This window comes from Myxocyprinus asiaticus, chromosome 12 (genome assembly GCF_019703515.2).
Source record: "Myxocyprinus asiaticus isolate MX2 ecotype Aquarium Trade chromosome 12, UBuf_Myxa_2, whole genome shotgun sequence".
In the NCBI taxonomy this organism is placed as follows: Eukaryota; Metazoa; Chordata; class Actinopteri; order Cypriniformes; family Catostomidae; genus Myxocyprinus; species Myxocyprinus asiaticus.
Window position 1 is genome coordinate 7755022 of NC_059355.1, and position 22612 is coordinate 7777633.

The 22612-nt window shown below is 42.6% G+C and overlaps 1 protein-coding gene across 1 annotated transcript in view; it reads right to left on the bottom strand.

Moving 5' to 3' along the window:
* The window catches only part of LOC127448831 (heparan-sulfate 6-O-sulfotransferase 3-B-like), a 48682-nt gene extending 28815 nt beyond the window's left edge, over nucleotides 1-19867 (bottom strand). The window contains exon 1 of the mRNA XM_051711662.1: nucleotides 19020-19867. Coding sequence (XP_051567622.1) covers nucleotides 19020-19555 — 536 coding nt within the window. The 5' untranslated portion in view covers nucleotides 19556-19867. The remainder of the gene's footprint in view (nucleotides 1-19019) is intronic.
* Nucleotides 19868-22612: the final 2745 nt, after the last annotated feature.

A 22612-nucleotide genomic window follows, 5' to 3' on the forward strand; every position in this document is an offset into this window, starting at 1 on the left:
TTACATACACCTTAGCCAAATACATTTAACGTCATGGTAACTTGTGTAACCTCCATTCCCTCGATGTAGTGACACTAGGGGTCACTCTTGGGAGCCCGAGACACCTCTGGTCTTTGATAAAATAGGTATTTGCATGCCACTCCCCCGGACATACGGGTATAAAAGGAGCTGGTATGCAACCACTCATTCAGGTTTTATGCTGAGGAGCCGAGACAAGGTCCAGCCATTTCAGCGGGTAGTTCAGCGTTGTTGCAGGAGGGACACAATGATGTTCCCTATCTGTCACTCACTCGACGTTGTGTCAATGTAGTGACACTAGGGGTCTCTATACGAAACGCAACAACTGGCTGAACTGTGTTACGTGAACTGGCGGTGTGTGACAGGCAGACCACTGTGTGCCTTGTAGCCAGTACACCAGGTCGACACATAACCTCCCCAAACATAGTTATGAGTGTCGAACGGCCCTTTGGGGACAAGTCGACTACCCAAAAGATAGAGACAGGCTAACCCAGTCGTGGCCTCTTTTACCCTTCTTTTTTTCCACTCCCTAAAAAAGAAGGGGGATTATCCGACTGGGCCGCCAGGTCTAGTCGGGGGGTGTCACTCCCAAGGGGAGGACACCGCGGAGACCAAACCTCGCCCAAAGAGAGGGGGGGATATTTAAGTGGAAAAATACGTCACATGGTCTTACCGACCATGTAGAGAGTCTTCAAGGTAGATCCTACCCAACGGGGGAGGAGTTACTACAAACATGGAGACTGGGGCAGAGGGGCTCTGCCCAAGGAAGACGCAGTTTGCCAACAGGGAAACGAATTAGCGGAAGATATACATCGCATGGGGTTTGACCTTACAGGGAACCGCCACATGCGGAGCACCTACCCCAGAACAGGGCTCTTAGTTAGCACGTGTACTGGGCCGGTAGTGAGTCTCTCTGAAAACTCGACTGCCACAGGGCTCGGAGGAAGTCAACCAGGGAACATAGTTTGTGAACACTACTGGGAATTAATGGCGCACATTTTCAACTCAAAAGAGGTGGAAGGCGCTATGTGCAAGCGATACACCGGGGCTTATCCGCTTGTATTGCGTGCCACTACCTGGGACGAAACCGGTTCCACCCGGAGGTTGTAGAACCTTGCAAAGGTGTTGGGTGTTGCCCAGCCTGCTGCTCTGCAAATGTCTGTTAGAGAGGCACCCCTGGCCAGGGCCCAGGAGACTGCTACACCCCTGGTAGAATGGGCTCATAGCCCTGCCGGGGGCGGCATGTCCTGGGCGTGATATGCCATAGCTATGGCATCAATGAGCCAGTGGGCGATCCTCTGCTTGGAGACAGTGCTTCCTTTCCGCTGTGCACCAAAGCAGACAAAGAGCTGCTCATAGATCCTAAAGCTCTGCGTGCAATCCAAATAGATGCGTAAAGCGCACACCGGACACAGCAACGACAGGGCTGGGTCTGCCTCCTCCTGGGGCAGCACTTGTAGGTTCACCATCTGGTCCCTAAAAGGGTCGTGGGTACCTTGGGCACATAGCCCGGTCGGGGTCTCAGGATCACGTGAGAGTAGCCTGGACCGAACTCCAGGCACATTACGCTGACAGAGAATGCTTGCAGGTCTCCTACCCCCTTGATGGAAGTGAGTGCAGTCAGGAGGGCAGTATTCAAGGAGAGTGCCTTAAGCTCAGCTGACTGCAAAGGCTCAAAGGGGGGCTCTCTGTAGACCCTGAAGAACTACAGAGAGGTCCCATGAGGAAACAAGGCGCGGTCTGGAGGGATTCAGCCTCCTGGTGCCTCTCAGGAACCTGATGATCAGGTTGTGCTTCCCTAAGGACTTACCTTCGACTGCGTCATGGTGTGCTGCTATGGTGGCAATGTACACCTTCAAGGTGGAAAGGGACAGCCGCCCTTCCAACCACTCCTGCAGGAAGGAAAGCACTGATCCGACTGCGCATCTCTGGGGGTCTTCCCATCGGGAAGAACACCACTTAGCGAACAGACGCCACTTAAAGGCATACAGGCACCTCGTAGAGGGGGCCCTAGCCTGAGTGATTGTGTCTACCACCGCGGGTGGTAGACCGCTTAGGTCTTCCGCATCCCGTCCAGGGGCCAGTCATGGAGATTCAAGAGGTCTGGTCATGGGTGCCAGATGGTGTCCCATCCCTTGCGAAAGAAGGTCCTTCCTCAGGGGAATTCACCAGGGGGGCTGTCGCGAGGAGCATGAGGTCCGAGAACCACGTCTGGGTGGGCCAGTAGGGTGCTACCAGGACAACCTGCTCCTTGTCCTCTCTGACCTTGCACAGGGTCTGTGCAAGTAGGCTCACTGGGGGAAACACATATTTGCACAGGCCAGGGGGCCAGCTGTGTGCCAGCACGTCTATGCCGAGGGAGGCCTCGGTCAGGGTGTACCAGAGCGGGCAGTGGGAGGATTCTTGGGAGGCAAACAGGTGCGCCTGTGCCTTTCTGAATCGACTCCAAATCAGCTGGACCACCTGAGGGTGGAGTCTCCACTCTCTCCTGAGGGTAACCTGCCATGACAGCGCATCCGCTGCAGTGTTAAGGTCACCCGGGATGTGAGTGGCTCACAGCGACTTGAAGTGCTGACTCCAGAGGAGGAGATGGCGGGCGTGTTGTGATATACAACAAGAGCGCAGACCGCCTTGGCGGTTGACATATGCTACCGTTGCCGTGTTGTCTGTCCGAACTAACATGTGCTTGCCCTGGATCAATGGTCGAAACCTCCGCAGGGCGAGCAGAACTGCCAACAACTCGAGGCAGTTGATGTGCCAATGCAGTCGCGGGCCCGTCCACAGGCCCCTTCGCAAACAGCGCTCCAGCCCGTTTTGGAGGCGTCCGTCATGACACGACGCGCCTGGAGACCAGTTCTAGGGGAACACCTGCCCGTAGAAACGAGAGGTCAGTCCAAGGGCTGAAAAGACGGTGACAGACCGGCGTGATGACCACACGATGTGTCCCGCGGCGCCATGCCCATCTCGGGACTCGATTCTGAAGCCAGTGCTGAAGCAGTCTCATATACATCAACCCGAGCGGGGTGGCTACCGCTGAGGATGCCATATGCCCCAGGAGCCTCTGAAAGAATTTCAGTGGAACTGCTGTTTTCTGTTTGAACGCCTTCAAACAGGCCAGCACCGACTGGGCGCGCTCGTTCGTGAGGCGTGCTGTCAAAGAGACTGAGTCCAACTCCAATTTGAGGAAAGAGATGCTCTGAACCGGGAGGAGCTTGCTCTTTTAGCCCAGTTGACCCGAAGCCCTAATCGGCTGAGATGTGAGAGCACCAAGTCCTTGTGTGCACACAACATGTCCCGAGAGTGAGCTAGGATTAGCCAGTCATCGAGATAGTTGAGAATGCGAATGCCCACTTCCCTTAATGGGGCATGGGCTGCCTCTGCGGCCTTCGTGAAGACGCGAGGAAACAAGGACAGGCCGAAAGGGAGGACCTTGTACTGGTACGCCTGACCCTCGAATGCAAACCGCAGGAAGGGTCTGTGTCGAGGTAGAATCGAGACGTGGAAGTACTCGTCCTTCAGGTCTACTGCTGCGAACCAATCTTGATGCCGGACGCTCACCAGAATGCGTTTTTGCGTCAGCATCTTGAACGAGAGTCTGTGTAAAGCCCGGTTCAGTACTCACAGGTTCAAGATTGGCCGCAACCCACCACCTTTTTTCGGTACGATGAAGTAGGGGCTGTAAAACCCCTTCTTCATCTCGGCCAGAGGGACAGGCTCTATCGCACCCTTCCGTAGGAGGGTGGCGATCTCCGCACGCAAAGTAGCAGCGTTTTCGTCCTTCACCAAGGTGAAGTGGATACTGCTGAACCTGGGCGGACACCTGGCGAACTGAATTGCATAGCCGAGTTGGACTGTCTGGACCAGCCATCACGACGGATTTGAAAGCGCAAGCCACGCATCCAAGTTCCGCGCGAGGGGAACCAAAGGGACAATCTTGTCGGATGTACCGGCGGGTGGGGCCTCACGGCGGGGCGGAGCTCGAGGTGCCACACCATGTCGTGGCCGTGCTGAGTTCAGGGACATCGAAGTACTTACCTGGCTCCTTGTGACCACCCCCGGAACAGCCTGGGATGGGGGAGGAAGAGGCCTGTCCTCGTGACCCGTGGAGACTGTCACATCGGGGGCAGATTTGTGCCACAGCTGGGCGCTCAGGGGCGGAAGACCGCCACTGGTGCGCCAAACCTGCCAAATAGAGTGGTGGACGGTGGTCGTGATGACGGCCGTACACACCGGATATGTGACCCAGGGAACAAGGAAACCGCTCTTGCTGAACTCTTAGGTACTGCAGCCACTTGGGCATGCAGCGCAATTAAATGCAAAGGTAACAAAAAGATTCTCCTCCCGGCCCTCGACCGGGGGATGGAGTGGTCTGCTTATCAGCTCCAGAGCAGCGGGTTTCGTTGTCCCTGGGTCGCCCGTCTCAGGAGAGCTTTGAAGCCTTTCACAGGTTCTTGGCGGCCACGAGACAGGTGGCGGCTGCTTCCTGCGGTGGGCTCTACACCAGGGCCGGGCCGAAGGGGCGAGCTGCAGCGGAGCCGGTGCAGTCACTGCAGGGGGACGACCTTAGCGACGAGCAGATGGGGTGCGGGATCTTGAGCCGCGCCGGGGCAGGATATGCCAGATAGCCTCCATCTGCCGCTCCACCATCGAGAACTGATGGGCAAAGTCCTTGACGGTGTCGTCGAATAGGCCAGCCTGGGAGATGGGGCAGCAAGGAACCGTGTCCTGTCGGCCTCACCCATCTCGACCAGGTTGAGCCAAAGTTCGCGCTCCTGGACCACTAATGTGGACATCATCCGCCCGAGAGTCCGCGCCGTGACCTTCGTCGCTCGGAGAGCAAGGTCGGTCGCCGAGCGCAGTTCCTGCATCAATCCTGGGGTGGAACTACCCTCGTGCAGTTCATTTAGCGCCTTGGCGGACTTGCAGGAGAGCCATGGCGTGCAGGGTGGAGGAGGCTTGTCCAGCGGCACCGTAGGCCTTGGCCGTCAGAGACGACGTAAGCCCACAGGCCTTGGATGGGGGCTTTGGGTACCCATGCCAGGTGGCGGCGCTCTGCGGGCATAGGTGCACCGTGAGCGCCTTTATCCACCGGGGGATTGCCGAATAGCCCTTGGCCGCCCCACCATCGAGAGTAGTGAGGGCGGGGAAGCTGAAAAGATTGGGACCGGGCAGTAAAAAGTGCCTCCCATGACCTTGTCAGCTCTTCATACACTTCCGGGAAGAAAGGAACGGGGTTGGGGCATGGCTTTGAGTGGTGCCGCGAGCCCAGGAACCAATCATCAATCCGCGAGGGTTCAGGGAAGAGCGGAGGGTTCCAATCTAGCCGACGCTCGCGGCTGCCCGGGAAAGTATGTCATCATCTCTGTGTCAGCCTGTGACTGGGCAAACGTCCCCAAAGGGAGGTGCCCAGCTGAGGCTTCCGCATCCGAGTGGATGAGCCCGCTCTCCGATGCTGCACTTGAGAACTCATCACTTATGCGGGCTCCGAATAAGAGGTCAAACTCGCCGTGAGACGAGCCGGCGGACTCATCCGGAAGCCCGCTCGGGGCAGACGAGCAGCTGGGGAATGGGAGGTCCGCGGGGGGATACCCGGCAGAGGCGGTCCCATTGGGGTCCCCAAATCGCCCCCAGTGCTAGCAGCGCTGGCCTCATACCCATGGGTAAAAGGGCGGGGAGCCTCTGGGGTGGCTTGCTTTCTTACGAAGGCAAGCTGTGACCGCATCATTGCCATGGACATGTCCTCGCAATGAGTACATGACCCATCCACGAACGCTGTCTCCGCGTGAGCAGTGCCCAGACACGAAAGACAGTGATCGTGACCGTCAGAAGGCGAGAGATAACGAGCGCAACCAGGAATAACACACAAAGGAAAGGCATCTTTAAAAAGACGCGTCTTTAAAAAGACGTTCCGTGTGTGCCGCTCTTTTAGAGAAATATACTCTATTAGAGAAATATACTCTTATTTCTGCCGAAGCGCCCAGGGGCATTCTCTGCAGTGCACCAGTGCAGAGAAGGGAGAAGCTGCTGAAATGCGCCATCAGATCCAGCAGAGGTGAATGAACAATCGTGGGAATTCAGCTCAGTGAGCATGACCGTTCGGCTCCGAAGAGAAAATCTGAATGAGTGGTTGCATACCAGCTCCTTTTATACCCGTATGTCCGGAGGAGTGGCATGCAAATACCACTCGCCAATTTTCATTGGCCTTTTATCAAAGACCAGAGGTGTCTCGGGCTCCCAAGAGTGACCTCTAGTGTCACTACATTGACACAACGTCGAGTGAGTGACAGATAGGGAAACTTTTTCACAGTTCCTGACATTTAATAATAGAAAACATTCCCTGTCTTAGGTCATTTAGGATAACTACTTTATTTTAAGAATGTGAAATGTCAGGATAATAGTAGAGAGAATTATTTATTTTAGCTTTTATTTCTTTCACCACATTCCCAGTGGGTAAAAAGTTACATACACTTTGTTAGTATTTGGTAGCATTGCCTTTAAATTGTTTAACTTGGGTCAGATGTTTTGGGTAGCCTTCCACAAGCTTCTCACAATAAGTTGCTGGAATTTTGGCCCATTCCTTTAGACAGGACTGATGTAACTGAGTCAGGATTGTAGGCCTCCTTGCTCGCACACACTTTTTCAGTTCTGCCCACAAATTTTCTATCGGATTAAGGTCAGGGCTTTGTGATGGCCACTCCAATACCTTGACTTTGTTGTCCTTATGCCATTTTGCCACAACTTTGGAGGTATGCTTGGGGTTATTATCCATTTAGAAGACCCATTTGCGACTGAGCTTTAACTTCATGGCTGACATCTTGAGATGTTGCTTCAATATATCCACATAATTTTCCTTCCTCATGATGCCATCTATTTTGTGAAGTGCACCAGTCCCTCCTGCAGCAAAGCACCCTCACAACATGATGCTGCCACCCAATGCTTCAAGTTTGGGAAGGTGTTATTCGGCTTGCAAGCCTCACCCTTTTTCCTCCAAATATAACGATGGTCATTATGGCCAAAAAGTTACATTTTTGTTTCATAAGACCAGAGGAAACAATACTCCAAAAAGTAATATCTTTGTCCCCATGTGCACTTGCAAACTGTAGTCTGCCATTTTGAAGGTGGTTTTGAAGCATTGGCTTCTTCCTTGCTGAGCAGCCTTTCAGGGTATGTAGATATAGGACTCGTTTTACTGTGGATATAGATACTTGTCTACCTGTTTCCTCCAGCAACTTCACAAGGTCCTTTACTGTTGTCTGGGATTGATGTGCATTTATCGCACCAAACTATGTTCATCTCTAGGAGACAGAATGCTTCTCCTTCCTGAGCGGTATGATGGCTGCGTGGTCCCATGGTTTTTATACTTGCGTACTATTGTTTGTACAGATGAACGTGGTACATTAAGGCATTTGGAAATTGCTCCCAAGGATGAACCAGACTTGTGGAGGTCCACAATTTTTTTTTTCTGAGGTCTTGGCTGATTTTTTATTTTTATTTTCCCATGATGTCAAGCAAAGAGGCACTGAGTTTGAAGGTAGGCCTGAAAATACATCCACAGGTACACCTCCAGTTGATTCAAATTAGCCAGAAGCTAAGAAGCTAACTGGCTAATTTCCTAAAGGCATGACATAATTTTCTGGAATTTTCCAAGCTGCTTAAAGGCACAGTTTTCTCAGTGAATGTAAACTTCTGACCCACTGGAAAAGTGAAACAATCTGTCTGTAAACAATTGTTGGAAAAATTTATCATGTCATGCACAAAGCAGATGTCTTAAATGACTTGCCAAAACTATAGTTTGCTAATATGAAATCTGTGGAGTGGTAAAACATTTTTTTAATGACCTCAACCTAAGTGTATGTAAACTTCTGACTTCAATTGTACATAAATTATAACAGCGGCAACCCACAAAACATGCTTCTTTCTATCGCTCTCTCGGTCTCCCAGTCACCCGTCCACCCATGCATGCATAAAAGCGTGTCTTTCATTCTGTCTGATAAAGAGGTCTGCAAAGGAAGTGATTTCTCATGGCTGATGCCAACTGCTTGGCACTGGATCCCCGGCTGACACTCAACTATAAAAGCTGCACAAAGATGCTGACACTCGCTGCTGCCCGATTTGATCTGTGATACTATTAGAAAAACACAGCACAGCCAAGCCCTCATTAAAGGCCAGCCACAAAGATCCCTGCCTCATCTGGAATGGACACAAGACATTGTTAGTGCTATGGACAGCAAACATTGATGTTCATATGCAGTCATCAAGCAGAGTATGTGTATGGTATGCATTATATTATATGGAGGCCTAAAACAAGGGGAAATCACAATATTTAAATGCTTGTTGCATGCATTATAAAAGCAATGTTGAAAATAATGTTGAAAAAATATATTTTTTAAACACTACAATAAGGTTATTTAAGGTATTTGTTAACATTAGTAAATGCGTTAAATATCATGAACTAAAAATAAACAATCCCTTTGAACAGCATTTATTAATCTTGGTTATTGTTAATTTATAAAAAATATAATTGTTCATTGTTAGTTCATAATGTAATAACTTATGTTAATATATAAATTGTTTAATTAAAAAAATTTATGTTGAATTCAACCAAATTAAAAAGCATTGAAATTAAAAGCATTATTAATTGTAAGTTTATTTTAACTAATGTTTTTAACTCGATGTTGATTTTAAACTCGGAAGACGAAAATAACGCAAAAAATCACTAAAGTAACCATTTCACTTTAAAATTAGAGGACGCTTACATTGTCTTCTATCATGTGTAACACATACATATCTGGTAACAGTTTAGAAAATGTAGTTTAGTGTTTCATGACCATTTCAATATACAACCATATTGTAGTGTTACCCAAATTTCTTTTTTGTGGTGAGTTATTTTGCAGTCTTTACAATAACTTCTACATGACAGAATCAAATCCTGAATTGGCTACTCGCTTAATGTTTTACTTTGTTTCATTATGGACAGAATCCATCAGATACACCACATTTGAATATCTATTCCACGGTTGCATGTTGTTTCTAGACAAAAAAACACAAAAGCAATTTCTCACATCATACAAACAATTTAAATGACTCTAAAGTTTTAAAAATGAAGTTAACTCGCTAACAAATATGAATTATATTTTTTGATGGGTGAAAAATCACTAGAAATGCTTTTGTATGGGCAGTTTTCCAGAACAAAAATGTAAATCCTGCACTTGATGGACCATGACAGAAAAGTCATACCTTCGTTATAAACCATTTTGTTAATCATTTATCTTATATGCATACAGTAATGGCCTTGCAAAGTAAATGGGTTTGTTACCCAGAGGCAACATTGTGCAGTAGAGGGTTAGATTAGCTTAAATGCATGCTGTTTAAAATGGGGAAAATTGTACCAAAAAAAAAAAAAAAAAAGGGCTTGAGGGAAACTTGAAGGACATATACATGAAAGGAAGAAGAGAGCAAGTTGGAGAGAGATTTTATTATTATTATTATTATTATCATTATTATTTAAGTTGACTGGCCTTTAAATGGAAAAGAAGCCACTACTTTAGGCAAAACTTGCCAGCTGTGTGTGCAAGTATGTGTGTGTGAGAAAGAGAGAGAGAGAGAGAGAGAGAGAGAAAGACTGTACTACACACATATCGATTTCACTGCAGCCTGTATAGTGAGCCTCATTGCTTATCCCAAACCAGAGTGCAATCTATTCTTGGAAGACAATGGAAACCCCAGGGGATGCGGGACTGGAAACTGAGTAAAAGGAGAATTTAACAAAGGGACTGAGAGAGGCGTTGTGTGTGTGAGTAAAAGTGTGTAGTGTGTTCATGCATAAATTTCCTCCTGACTTTGCATACCCAAGGACTCAGAAACTATAGAGCATTTAAGAGCTTCTGCATCAGACATCAAAGGCTCTTGGACCAGATTCAACACACCTCTGCCATCAAGCTCTATGCACTGCACTCAATACAGATCTCCCTGCATTGGCTCTTAAGCTGATTGGTGGCCCACATCACAAAGTTTCTCAAAGTTTATTATATATGACCTGTCCTGGAGTGTTTAAAGGTATGTTGTCCACAAGGCCTATTTTATTGCCACTAGTGGTAGATTACTCATCAGACAACTTTTATGTCCATTCATTGCATTAAAAATACAGTATATTAAATGTATGTTTTTGTATAATAAAAATGCACTTTTTGCTATTATCATTTTATTAATGATTATGACCATGACCTGACCAAAGCTGGAAATTGAATGTATCAGCAAATGTGAGCTTCAGTTTCCAGATGAAATGTCAACATATTTGTGCCAAAAGTGAGTTATTTTTTAAGTAGGGCTGTCAATCAATAAAAAATTGTAATCTAATTAATTAGATTAATTAATTCAGATATGCAGATTAATTCATCTAAGCAATTGCATTTAATCACATATATCAATATTTGCTGAAAAAGCCCCCTTAATAAATATAATTCAATATATAATGATCAAAATATTAAAAAAATGTAATGATATAAAAATTCAGATAATTCAAAGATATTACATTGTGGCAGACGACTAAAGCATTGATTAGACAATACAAACAAATGGCTTTAGAATTCAATGTATAGTTTGTTTCAATTTTATATCATTCAGAATACAATAAGTAGGGTTGACAACTTTTCGTGGGTGTTTTGCTGTTAAAATACGGCACAATAGGCTGCCCGTTCAGGATGTCTTTCTTTCTGCCAAAAATACAGGATGTCCCAACTAATCAGGGGGCGGATCTACCGCCACCCTAAGAAAAAACATTGCCACCCCTTCTGCCACCCCAGCATAAGTATCCAAATGTATTAAATATAAATATATTATCATTGATTTTGACACTGGCAATTTTAATCAAGAAATATCCGCTTGTCTTGGTGTTAAATGAAGGCATTGCATGACGAAACAATCCTTTTTTTACTGTGCAGAGCGAAAAAATGTTTCACTTAGTTAGAAGAGCATGATGCTGCAGCAGTGATGGACTCGGCTCGAGTGACACTCTGTGACAGCGCGCGCAGCTTTGTGAACTTCCGCTGTCGTAAAAGTCCCATTCAATAATCTCTCAATAAATTACACATTAATTCAAATGAAACCCAGTAATGTAACGACTGGAACGCCACCCATTGTAACAAAGTAAAAGTACAAAAATTTCATTAGGAATTTACTTGACTGAGAGTAAAAAGTACCCACTTTTAAACTTAGTCTAAAAGTGAATTTCTTTCCAAAAAGTTACTCAAGTAAATGTAATGGAGTAAATGTAGCACGTTACTACCCACCTCTGCAATGAATATAATTTTGTATTTATCTGTGCATCTGTGAACTGTTTTTATGCAATGTGTAATGTGTTGCAATGAAACAATACATTTGAATTTTCCAGAAGTAAAAGGGCATGACATAAAAATACATTAAGAATAAAACCACGGGTGCTGATGGCAGTGATCCTCAGAGCAATGGGGGAATACACTACTCATTTTAAGCCAGAGATTTCTGCATAAATCTTGATGGTAATCTCTCATTCAGATGATAAGATGCTGCTCTCGCTTACACTAATCTTTCTGAAGGAATCCGAACATTACAAGCTTCTCGAGAATACCTTGCTGGAAGCGATCGCTGCCTCTCTGATTAGTGTCTGACTGCAACAGGGGCTTAAACACAAGTTTGATATGTAGAATGGGATTTGGCTACACAAATTGAGGGAAGGGGATGAGAGAGAGTATATGAGAGAGATGGTGGCATTAATTTGGTTTAAAAAAAAAAATCAGCCCAATAACAATCATATTATACCATATTATAGTGCAGTTTGGTTAAAAAGGACAAATAACAGATAAATACTTTTCTATGAAAGAGAGCATGAGAGGCATAATGAAAATGACAAGCCATTTATTAAACTATGACAATGTGGCAACAATTGGTACAAAGAAGATGCCACTCAAATGGAGAAGTCATATTTTGAGAGAGAAGTATTTCCTCTAATTTAGAATGGACACTTGACATCATGATTTCACTGTTAAAAATATATTAGCATTATGCTATAGGGGTGCATTGTCTTAAAATGTGACACTTGTTTAAATAAGAATTATATTGCTAACTATTTTGCTAAACTAAAAAAACAATCATCTGGCATACAGTTATAGGGGTCTGTTGTCTTAAAAGATGAGACTTATTTAAATATGATTCAATGAGAAAATGTTGAAGTTCATTTAAAATTGTTTCCAATGTATCTTTGAGGAAAATGTCGTCAAAGCCTAGTTTCACACCTACTGAATTTGACATGGGACCAAAACCAAAAAGTTCAGGACAATTTTGACTGTTTTGCCAACTACCTGTAAAATGGTATTTTTTTACAAATAATTTCTACTGTCCTGTGGGGGAACACTCTTATTTTGTTGATTCTAACAGTTGTTTATAACAATGCTTTGAATTTATGAAGATAATACATATTAAATAAATGAACTTGATCAAGTCAAATTGTTAGCTGTAAAGCTATAAAATGCAACATAATCTCACAGGAAATCGACATGTTGATTCCGAATGTTTATGTACCTTAAAATCCACCACATTTTGCTGAATTACTGACAAGCAGCATGCCAAATCAGACATTTTCCATCAATTCAGATATGGTCAACTTTCCCTCTAGTGCTACTGAAAGCACATTGCGGGAGCAACCTCCGAGGCAAGGTTTCTGATCCCATAAAACCCGGTACAGTAGTTATTGTGAATTTGTGAGAAAAAACAAACAAACAAAAAAACATGGTGACCATTATTCGGAGGTTGCATTCTCACTCTTAAAAAAAACAAAAACATTTTTACTCCACTGATGGTTAGGTTTAAGATTGGGGTTCGGATTAAGGTGTAGAGTTTATAAATTATGCATTCCTATTTACTGCATTACATCATTTAACTAAAAATACAAATCCACCTTGTGAACATTTCACCCTAAAATAAGCTTACACAAACCCATACCTTTAACAGCACTTCCAGCTTCGGCCACTGGGGGCAGTGGTTCGAATGTCAGTAAGCACACGATTTCACCAGCCGAACTTTCGATCTACTGTCGCCAAATTCACAGGGCTGATAAAAGTCTGATAAAATAGCTATTCAGTTTCAACTTTCCTGCACTGTGACATACTGTAGTGTCCTGTGATGTAACATGAAATTACTTTAAACACCTTTTTTTTTATTGTAAGTGTTCATGACATCTTATTAATTTAGAGAATATTTGTACTATAAAAAAATAATTTGTCACAATTCAGGATCATTGAAATTACTAGTTAAATCAAAAAGTTAATTAAAAGTGGTGAAAAGAAATGTTGAACAGTGTCCAAAAACATGCACTTTCCCTTATACAAATATACATTTAACAAAAAGTACATGTCCATGTCCATTTGTCAATAATCCTAATTCAGGACTAGCTCAGCGAGTATTGACGCTAACTACCACCTCTGGAGTCACGACTTCGAATCCAGGGTGTACTGAGTGACTCCAGCCAGGTCTCCTAAGCAACCAAATTGGCCTGGTTGCTAGGGAGGGTAGAGTCACATGTGGTAACCTCCTCGTGGTCTCTATAATGTGTGGTTCTCGCTCTCTTTGGGGCACATGGTGAGTTGTGCGTGGATGCCGCAGAGAATAGTGTGGGCCTCCAGACACACTACATCTCCGCGGTAACGGGCTCAACAAGCCATGTGATAAGCTGCGCAGATTGACAGTCTCAGACGCGGAGGCAACTGAGATTTGTCCTCCGCCACCCCGGATTGAGGCGAGTCACTATGCCACCACGAGGATTTAGAGCACACTGGGAATTGGGCATTCCAAATTGGGGAGAAAAGGGGAGAAAAACAAAAAAACAAATAATCCTCATTCAGATTATAGAAACGCAAAACACAGTTTGTCTCTTTGGTTGTCCAGCATGAAACAGATGGTCAATTTTCATGGACATGGAGCTTTATTTGTGCTTGTAAGCTTTGGAGAAATGCTTGACTCATGCAGGGACTTTCTCTGTTGCCAATGTGACCTCATGAGTATTCAAATGTATTCTTACATAAAGTGTGGCTCTAGCACACATACATTTGCTTACAGTATGTTAGTATAAACACTGAAACCTACAAAGTCAGGGTTCTGCCTTAGTTTTTTTTTTTTTTTTTTTTTTGTCCCCCTTGGTGGCAGAGCCCTGACAGGTACATGTTCAATGTCTGTTTTATGTTTTGTATCTGGATTTAGCCACTTTGGTTGGTTAGTTTATTTCACTCCAGGCACTTGTGTTTTGTCTCGTGCTGTGTGAATGCACTTGGGTTTGTGTTTTCTCATTCCCTTGTTTATTCGTGTCTGTCTTCAGTAACCCCGCCCTCTCGTTTGCCTTGTTATCTGTCTGGTTATAAGTTAATGTGCTTCAGCTGCCTTCCTCGTTTACCTCTTGATTTCTCCCTCTTTATAGTTCCCTAGTGTGCTCTGTCATTTTGTGTGTTATCCTGTTCAGTCGTGTTGTTCCTGGTCTCTTTGTTTATTTACCTGTTTTTCTCCATCATGTTTTTTGTTCTGTTTCATTTTTATTTAATAAAGATCTCTTTATTTCATGCCTGCATTTGGGTCCTCCTTCCTGCACACCTGACATAGTGATCCAACCAGTTATAGACCCAGCAGGTATGAGTTTTTTTTCTTTTGAACCCCGTGCCCCTGCACAACATAGCGCGCAGGTAAAGGAGCTGTTTGGTCTACGTCAGGGAGACTGGTCAGTGAGAGGGTATGCACTGGAATTTCTGGTGTTGTCCTCGGGCCTAGGGTTCAATCAGTCCTGCCTGTTAGATCTTTTTTATGGTGGGTCTGGTGAAACCGGTCAGGTTCTGTGTTCCGTATGGGAAGGAGGGGGAATGTCTATCAGAGGTCATCAATTTGGCCATCTCAGGCTGGACCTCTGGGGACCTCCTCTTCTCACCCCAGTCCGAGGATAACAATACCCTCTCAACGGCAGTGGAAGCTGGGTTGGCTTTCCCGCCACTAGGAAGAGGAGGAGGACTAGATGAAGCTCGACGCCAAAACCTGTGGCCAAACTGAGGAGCCCGCTGTGGACCACCAGGAGGCGGAGGTGCTGGCTGCTGACCACCAGGAGGCGGATAAGTCCACTGCTGACTGCCAGGAGGCAGATGAGCCCACTACTGATCGACAGGAGGTGGTGGAGCTGGTTGCTGACCGCCAGGAGGTGGAGGAGCCTGCTGTTGACCGCCAGGAGGTGGTGGGGCCAGAGGCTATCGACGAGCCTGTCCAGTCTCCTGTGGCCATCGATGAGCTTGTCCAGTCCCCTGTGACCATCGACAGACCTGTCCAGTTCCCCGTGGCCATCGATGAGTCTTTCCAGTCCCCCATTGCTGTCGACAAGCTTGTCCAGTTCGCCCATGCCTAAATCCGCCACTGAGTACTACACAGGGCTTGTACACTATATCATAATAATGTTATGGCCAAGAATACCAGAGTAACACATTATGATGTGCATGCCTTTGGTTCACCCTGATAAGACACCTGAAATTGACTGAGACCCCATGAAAACAAAATTAAAAGTTTTGTGGCTTTTAGTCCATGTGTTTGCTTTGAGACCATCTATATGCTAGTGTACTCCTAAATGTTGACAACTCATTTTCAGCAGATATTTGCATTAAAAATACATAGTCTTTCTCTTCCAGAAAAATGGACCAAAAATATTGATGACTCATGTTGCACTACAGACATTTTTATCCAATCAAATGCTTTCTAGAAACCAGCCACCAAGTAGCAAATCATGGTTAATGGTTAATGGCGGTTTGCCCAGGGCGCCATACAAGCTAGAACCACCACAGGCAGTAGATCAACACCTCTGTCTCACTCAGCTGAGAGCATCGATTTATCCTCAGTGGTACAGAGACCCTTTAGCAGAGGATCATAAACATGCACATTTGAAGTATCTCTGTGAGGCCAAGTATGGAAAGAGGGAGACAGGCAGGAGACAGAGAGAGATAGAGAGGGGGTAATCATAAGGAATTTTCATGAGGTCACTAAAGCAAAGCAGTTTTGGTACAGAACTAAATGTTTGAGAATGTGTTGTATGACAACTTGACCAAAATATTAATATCTGACAGCTCACTTGATTAAATGACACCTAGAAGGCCTGGTATCCTGAAAGTTTAGTGATCCTGCTCATCAAGAACAATAATTATAAAAAAAAAATGACTGTGTTATCACAGAACAAGACTTAAAGACATCATAAAATTAAAAAGGGTTTGTGGCTTTTAGTCCATATCTGCTAGCTTTTAGGCCAACTATATGGTAGTGTACTGTAAATGCTGACAAAATTCACTTTTAGTAGATATACAAATTTCAAATTTACAGTCTTTTTCTTTGGGGAAAACAGAGCAAAATAGTTGATGAGTCATAATGCACTCAGTCATTTTGTCCAATAAAATGCTCTCTAGAATGAGCATGTCCATCCCTCGAATAGCAGCTACTTCTGACAAGTAAAAATAGCAAATAATGTTAATTAGGACTGGGTAAAAATATTGATTTTCCGATGCATCGCAAACTTCGTTTGAAAGATCTTGATATCGATTGCTAAATGCCAAGATCGATCTTTTACTCAATGCAGCAACCCATTATAATGCAAGTAAATCACTTGCATGCATGTGCGACCAAATTTCACGCTATGCGCCGAAAAATGTCTGTGATTAGCCTCTGGCTGGTAAACTTTCAGATTCCACTCACCAGTGATTGAGTAGTATAATGGCGAAGAAGTTATTAGCAGCGAGATCCTTTCACTGCGTGTTGAGAGTAAAAGTTTAATTTAACTTGTTCCGTGTGTCCAAAGATGAGATCCACACAAACCTTATGCAATGTCTATAATGTCTCTTTTAATAACCTTTCTGTTCTTTACAGTCAGTTGTTGATTAAAAACAACAACAACAAAAAATAAACATTTGATTCTAATCACATATGGATGCCTAAAGAAAGCATGCACGTCCTCTCTTGTTAATGTGCGCTCAGTGGTTGATGCCTGTAGTCTTAAAGAGACAGTACTTATTTAGGACGTGTCCTACATATCCATGTAAATACTTGTAAATAGTACAAATTATACAAGTAAACAATAAACATGTAACAAAAATATATATGCAACATAATATATGCAATTTAAAGACATTTTATTGATGGAATAGGCTGAATTTGAATATTTTTCAAAAGCTAAAATGTGGCCACTTTGGTGATGGCCACTTCTGGTAATAATAAAATATGATTTAGGTTAGAAGGCCCATTTATAATTAATGTAAGCAAAATGGACATTGTAACAGAAATATACCCATATGAATCTATTTTGAAGCGAATCTGTATCAATACCCAGCTCTAATGTTAATGGTTGTTAAATTAAACGTAAGGCTATTGGCTATTTTTTTATTTTTTTTCAATAGGAAATATGTCAACAGAGCACTTGTTAAACGATTTCATGGGGTCTTTATTTTGGATCATTAGGTAAAATCATACAGTACACATTTCATTCCCACTAGCTTTTCATGTTCTGGCTACAATTTATATCATAAGGAGTTGCAACATATTTAAAGGTGTCTAAAACTGTCTCACACTCAGTCATACACATATTCAAGACTGCGTGACTCAGAGTGGTCTACAGCAGGCAACTGATATTCACAGATGTGCATCGTTTTAAGACAGTGATGAATCTAAACTCATGACATTGCTGTGTTCAAATAAAAACTTAGGAACGAAAGGTATGCTTTTCTTAGCAACACATTCTACATAGCTTCCCCACTATAATGGTGCATTCTAAATGGTAGCACTTCATAATATAGGTTACATCTTAAAATAAAGTGATAGTTTACCCAAAAATTTAATTTCTCTCATCATTTACTCACCCTCATGCCATCTCAGATGTATATGACTTTCTTTCTTCTGCTAAACACAAACAAAGATTTTCAGTAGAATATCTCAGCTCTGTAGATCAGTACAATGGAAGTCAACAGGGTCCAAAACTTTGAAGCTCAAAAAATGACATCAAGGCAGCATAAAAGTAATCCATACGACTCCAGTGGTTTAATCCACGCCTTCTGAAACTATATGAAAAAGATCAATTTTTAAATACTTTTTTACTATAAATTCTCCTCCCTGCCCGGTAGGTGGCGATATGCACGAACAATGCGAATCGCCAAAAACAAATGAAAAAATTGGAAGTGAAAGTGGATTTCTTATCTGTTTCTCACCCACACCTATCATATTGCTTCTGAAGACATGGATTTAGCCACTTGTTGTATGGATTACTTTTATGCTGCTTTTATATGCTTTTTGGACCTTCAAAGTTCTGGCCAGTGGCTATCATTCACTTGCATTGTATTGACCTACAGAGCTGTGACATTCTTCTAAAAATCTTTGTTTGTGTTCTGCAGAAGAAAGAAAGTCATACACATCTAGGACTGCATGAGGATGAGTAAATGATGAGAGAATTTTCAATTTTGGGTGGACTATAGTTTGACATTTAACTACATTGGTCAGCATGAACTTACAATGAACAAGGGTTTTTAAGCTTGGTATCAACCTTGGTTAATGTTAAATGCAACATACACATAATACATTTGTAAAATCAAAAGTTGTATATTTATTATTAACATTGATGCATTATGAACTAATGAACAATTTTCATAAAATAGCACTAACCAATAGCAATATATAGTACTATTGTTCATTTTAAGTTCATGATACCTAATGCATTTACTAATGTTAACAAATGGAACCATATTGTAAAGTGTTAGCCTACCTTTAATGTCATTAATAAATGCATAAAATATGCTATAATGCTTTATAGATCCATATGCCTACATATGCATATTTTAAAGTACATGTACTGATCTGTTAACATTACATAATATTTGTTAATGACTTATTAATAAATGTTACTATAAAGTGTTCCCAAATGAACAATCTATGCAGTTTGTTCACTTATATAAGATTCCGTTTAACAATACACTTACCGTCGGTTCAATGGCGCGTCTTTCTTTTGTTTTTTATTCATCACAGCAGGCACACAGTTCGTGAGCTCGGTCCAGTCCGCGTGCAGACCGCAACTCCAGCCCGTGGAGAAGCGTGAGAAAAGCCACGACTCCGCTTTCCCCGGCCGGTGACACGTGCATTTCTTTTGGCCGGAGCGGCAGTCGCACGGGTGCTCCAGGTGGATGTTCCTCACCAGGTGTCTCCCGAACGTTGTTCCACCGGTCTTCTGGATGTGGAGGAATACGATCACGTCGCTCCCCTTAATGTCAAAATCCACGTGGCGCTCGAGATCGTCGCGCGTGAAGTTGAATTTGGACCGGAATCGCACCGAGCCGTCTTCGTCTGGATCCGGAGACTCTCGCTTGACGTCTGCGGGATGTTTGGAGAACGGAATATTCTCTCCATTCCCGATACGACAAGACGTGCTGCCCGCTGGACAGATGTACTGATAGCCGATCATGATGAATAAAACGGTCAAAATAGGAACTAAAAGGAGTTTGTTGGATTTATCATCCATTGCTAAGACAATGGAGCGGATAATCACGCCATTGGTGATGCTCAGTCATTGAATGAGTCCTCCAGGTGCTTCATACTGGCGAAGTCTGATCCAGTAAAAGTGCTCCAGTACAGAAGAGCCCAAAATATCTTCATTTTCATGAACACAACGCCGTCTTTGAAGATCCATTTGAAGTCTAATTCCTGATTATTTCAAGTCAGCAATCCTTGTTCGGTAAATGTGTAGAGATGAGTCGGAAACCCTTTATAAAACATATAGAGATCGGAGATCCGTTCCTTCGGTGTGAACTTGAAAGCTGAATTATTGCACCGGTTTGTGAATGCAGCTCTTTCTGTGGTGAGCTCTGAGAAGTTGAGTTACTCTTGCAACTTGCTTATCGTGTTAAAGCGTGTGTGTGTGTGTGTGTGTGTGTGTGTGTGGGTGTGTGGGTGTGTGTGTGTGAGAGAGAGAGAGAGAGAAATTTCTTTAAAAGTCATTATTGCATTGGGTGAATGCAAAACATTACTCAAAATAACCACTCATAACAATATCACAGACACATTCTATCCAATCAAAAACATTTAGACATGGAAACCAGTTGTAATCCATAAGCCTTTGAATGTCTTTCAGTGAAGAGACACCACAATATGTAAAAACAGCATCTAAAAAACAAAACAGCATAATTGAAAAAAATGTTAACCTTAAAAATGTGCCTAATGTTGTAATATCTATATTACCTTGTTTTATTCAAGTCAAAAATATTATTTGACATAATTTAATAATATTATTTATATATATTTTAAATATTATTTAAATAATATAATTTATATATTTAATTTATATCAAATTTTTATATAAAATTATTTATAGAAAATATCATTTCATTTATTATTTACCAAATCAACCTGAATATATTAGGTTACACCAACAAAACTAATTTCAACTGTTAGATTCTGTAGAAATGCTTCTAAAAAAGCTGAAGATTGCAATTTCTGCACCACTTGCACCACAGAACGGAGGTTCAAAAATAAACATTCACTGCTTTTTGTCCTTGAATTGCCTAATGATGAAAACATCCATTCATGTACAACACTTTTCTTCTTGAAAATGATTATCAATGAAAACCTCAGCACAAAACTGAGATCATTATTTCTAGCTGTCAAGCTGGCAGCATTTCAGCACCATGGAGAGCTCAAAACAATAAACCTATTTTAGAACAGGGAGTTGTTACCCATGCCATCAAATCAATATACAATATGGTCCTTATCAAGAAGATTTTAAAATTGAATTTCTGCACCACAGAGCTACGTTTAACTGCCTAAGATGAATCAGTCGACAAATGGCTTAGTTAATGTTGCTGCTTCATATTAAGCTGTGTTAGGAGAACATCGAAAAAATAAAAGCAATTACACACATCAACTTTAACATATTAGCATCAGTAATCTACAAATAATCACAAACATTTGGACCTAAACCTCAAATATATCATCACTCATTTTTCATAACAGTGCACCAGTCCAATGCTAAAATGCATAATTCTTTTAACGTTTCAGTCAGGTGCCAACATTTTTCTAATCATTTCTATGAAGTGTAATTTGGTTTCTTATATTCCATTACACTTTTATTATTATACAGATAAGTGCAGATAAATTCTCACAGGATGAACTGAGACACATTCTGCTTTGACAAGTTCAAGATTATTAATGAGTGTATGGCTGCGCCTGTACACATTAAAGGAAGCTGCTATCTTTGGAAAAAAATAAACATGTCAGCCAGTAATTTCACTTTCTGTTGTGTGCATTTACATATATTAGTCATCAAGCGCCACAGGAGCCTTGACAACAAATTGGGTGAAATTATTATGTTTTTGAAGAGGTATGACAGTCTGGCAGCTATTAAAGGTTAGCTGCCTGAAGTGTCACAAATGTCTTCTTATGTTGCGAAATGTTCTGCATGTTCAAACAGCAAACTCAAACCTGATATACAAGAACGGATTGGTGAGGATGAATGAGAAAATAAACTTGGCAAATTTTGCAGTGCAAATTATTTGAAGGAATAGTTTACCCATAAATGAAAATTCTCTCATAATTTACTCACCCTCATGCCATCCCAGATGTGTAGGACTTTCTTTCTTCTGCTGAACACAATCAAATATTTTTAGAAGACAGATCCTCACAATGCAAGTGAATGGGTACCAAAATTTTGAAGCTCCAAAAGCACATAAAGGCAGCATAAAAGTAATCCATAAGACTCAAGTGGTTAAATCTGTCTTCTGAAGCTAAATGAGAGGTGTGGGTGAGAAACACCAATATTTATGTCCTTTTTTTACTATAAATCTCCACTTTCACTTTCACATTCTTCTTCTTTTGTTTTTGGCGATTCGCATTCTTCGTGCATATCGTCACCTACTGGGTAGAAGGAGAATTTAAACGAATCAATATTCTAGGTGTGGGTGAGAAACAGATCAATATTTAAGTCCTTTGATACTATTAATCCTCCTCCCTGCCTAGCAGCTGGCAAAATGCACGAAGAATGTAAATTGCCAAAAACATATGAAGTGTGAAAGTGAAAGTGAAGATTTATAGTGAAAAAAGAACTTTAATGTTGATCTGTTTCTCACCCACACCTATCATATCGCTTCTGAAGACATGGATTAAACGGATTACTTTTATGCTGCCTTTATGTGCTTTTTGGGGCTTCAAAGATTTGGTCACCATTCACTTGAAGAAAGAAAATCATACACATCTGGGATGGCATGAGGGTGAGTAAATGATGAAAGAACTTACATTTTTTGGTGAACTATTCCTTTAAACAGGCATGCTATATCTAAAAGAGTTGAAATAGTTCATATTAATAAACCAACAAGCCCAACATTGATGAATTGTTACAGCAAAATGACTGCATCCATTTGTGAATAGGCCACTTGTCCTGTGGAAATGAAATGTATTTACAAACTGTATATCACTACTGAAAAAACGAATGTGATCTCATTAGTATTTGTGGGTATGTATAGAGTTCCAGCACAAATCCATTTTCAAACGTTTGAATAGAAATTTAAATGTACAACATCCACATTGT